The 2341-nt window shown below is 47.5% G+C and overlaps 1 protein-coding gene across 1 annotated transcript; it reads left to right on the top strand.

Moving 5' to 3' along the window:
• Positions 1–1305: 1305 nt before the first annotated feature.
• H310_15244 (hypothetical protein) lies at positions 1306–1850 on the top strand (the record flags this gene model as incomplete). Its single annotated transcript, XM_008883231.1, has 3 exons — positions 1306–1550; positions 1626–1687; positions 1728–1850. Coding segments are annotated over 3 exons (429 nt in total), but the record flags the coding sequence as incomplete, so codon positions are not given.
• Positions 1851–2341: the final 491 nt, after the last annotated feature.

The raw sequence follows: 2341 nt of genomic DNA, 5'->3' as shown, positions 1-2341 counted from the left end.
TGCACTTGGTATCCGAGAAATGGTTGCAACACACACTCCAACAGCAGCAACAGCAGCGGCAAGAACAGTCAGTCATTAAAGCAATCGAGTCTTCCTGTGCTGTGGCGTTGCCATCACCGCACGTGCGAGCTCCAGCATCACACGGGCTAGGGCCAGTATCGCTCGGGCCAGCACCAGCATCACACGATGTGTTACCAAACGACTTCATGGCGTGCAGAGTTAAATGTCGAAATGAGTTCAGTGTTCCCTCCACACGATTACTGGCACGTGGTGTCTCACCGGATAAAAAGGCCGGATAATGTCGTGTTCAGTGTTGGGATTTCATTCAGTGATTTTCCACGAACACGGCCTAACGCTATTCAGCACAGTCACTGGGCTGTTTTGGTTATTTGCCACCTGCTCGTCCTACTGCAGTATTGAGGTACCCCGAATCCTAAATAGCCCCTATTGCATTGTGTACTGTAAATTGGAGACACATCGATGACGGTCGCGATTGTCCAGTGGATTCGTAATTTTTTGGATTCCTAGGCGGATGGTCTAACCAATCAAAACGACTTTGGCCGCAAGAGTAGCCAATCAATCATTTTGTATTTGGAAAGTCGTTTCTTCAACACTGCGATATAACATAAAGTGTACTACAATTTAGCTAGTATCGTGCAATTTATGAGGAATGTTAGCCAATTACATTGCAGCAAAAAAGCAGCAAGACCCGTGTTTTAAAATACGATTGAATGTCACTTTTTCAATGGGTATGGCACCTCGCCCAAGTGGCAGATACACGAGAGACAAGCTCTAGTCGGTAGTCCAAAAAGTCGTGGATGGAGCTCAAGGAGTTGAGGTTTCGCATCTTGCAGGGTGCATTAGTGGCGGTCACACTCTCAACCCCTTTAGATATTGCACTACGTTACAGTAATTCGTTAGAGCACATTCAGAGGAGTAGACTTCTAATGTTAATAACCTTTTCATACGCATATTTTACTTTTGAAATTTAAACATACACTAAACTCACAAAACATATGCAGCGCTTAAGACTTTGTTTAAGTTAATCAATGTCTTTCTACATTAGAACACAGATATTCAACCTGATTTGCATGAAAAATCATATATTCGGGAGAGTCAATTTGGAAATCTGGTCCGATTTTCGTTCGCAAGGTCGATTCTCGAATTCACGGAAAGCAAAAGTACTTCGCGAGGTACTTTTGGTTTTTCAAAAGCAAAAGAAAGTTGAACTTGGTCACTGAACATCCAATCACATTACTCGAAACTACTGGCACACAAACTACTGCCCACTTGTGCGTTGGAACGATGGAGCTCGAGAGCGACGACCGTGCGAAGCGAGGCACGTCGCGCGCCGAGCGCCTTGCCATGCTCGAGTTCTTGCGCATTCCGGACAACTTTGCGTTGATGACTGGCCAGGCCTCCAAAGGAAAGTCGATGAAAGGCGGGCAGAGGATCACAAAGGCCCACGGCCACGCCCAAATGGCCGATTATGTGAACATGGTCGTTCGTGATAGCACGCGAACGTGGACGACGAAGGACGCAAAGTTCCGGTAATTGAATACATGAACGTCCTCATCAACACACATTCATTTTAATACGATGCGTACGTCTCGTCAGATAAAAAGCGCTTCGTTGGTGCGTCCGAACAACAGCGGGCGAGATCTCACTCAAAAGGACTACAAACGAAGTAAAACATAAATTGAAGATGAATCTCATGAATTCTGTAGAAATCTTCACGATTGAAAGCAAGTTGGAGAGTATTTGTCCGTACTACAACGACATGAATGCGCTTTTTGGCGAACGCCAGAACTTTCGATCATCCTTTGTGTTAGAAACGAACAATGACATCGGTAAATCTTGTGAATGCTTTGCCATTAATACTCATCGCTAAAACACGATTTCATGTAGTCGATGAGTCGGGTGATTGTGACGAATCCTTCATGTACGATAACAAGACAAACGGCAATGCCGGGGTTGCTGAGGACAGCGAACCAACAATAGAGCACGACCCCGACGTCCCGACAACGACGAGTACTGGGCATACAACGACGCCCATGACCCTGGCCGCCTTGCAGCACAAACGACGAGCCCGATGGCTGACATCAACGTGCACGGACCCGACGGCTCTAACGATGCGCCTGGCAAAGGGCCTGGGACCACCAGCGACCATGCCCCGCCCGCCAAAAAGGTCATTGTCGCACGTATTCAACGCAACGCCCACAGCGCGGCTTCCTCGCTGCCTTCTCGTCACTTCCCCGCAACGGAAAAGCGACTCACACCACGAAAGGACTTCTCGTCAATCTACATGGACGTGCAAAGTCAGGTGTGTTCCCTCGAACGC

This window comes from Aphanomyces invadans (genome assembly GCF_000520115.1).
Source record: "Aphanomyces invadans strain NJM9701 unplaced genomic scaffold supercont1.248, whole genome shotgun sequence".
NCBI classification, from domain to species: Eukaryota; Oomycota; class Saprolegniomycetes; order Saprolegniales; family Verrucalvaceae; genus Aphanomyces; species Aphanomyces invadans.
Note: the sequence above shows the minus strand (reverse complement) of the source record. Positions and strands in the feature narration are given on the sequence as shown.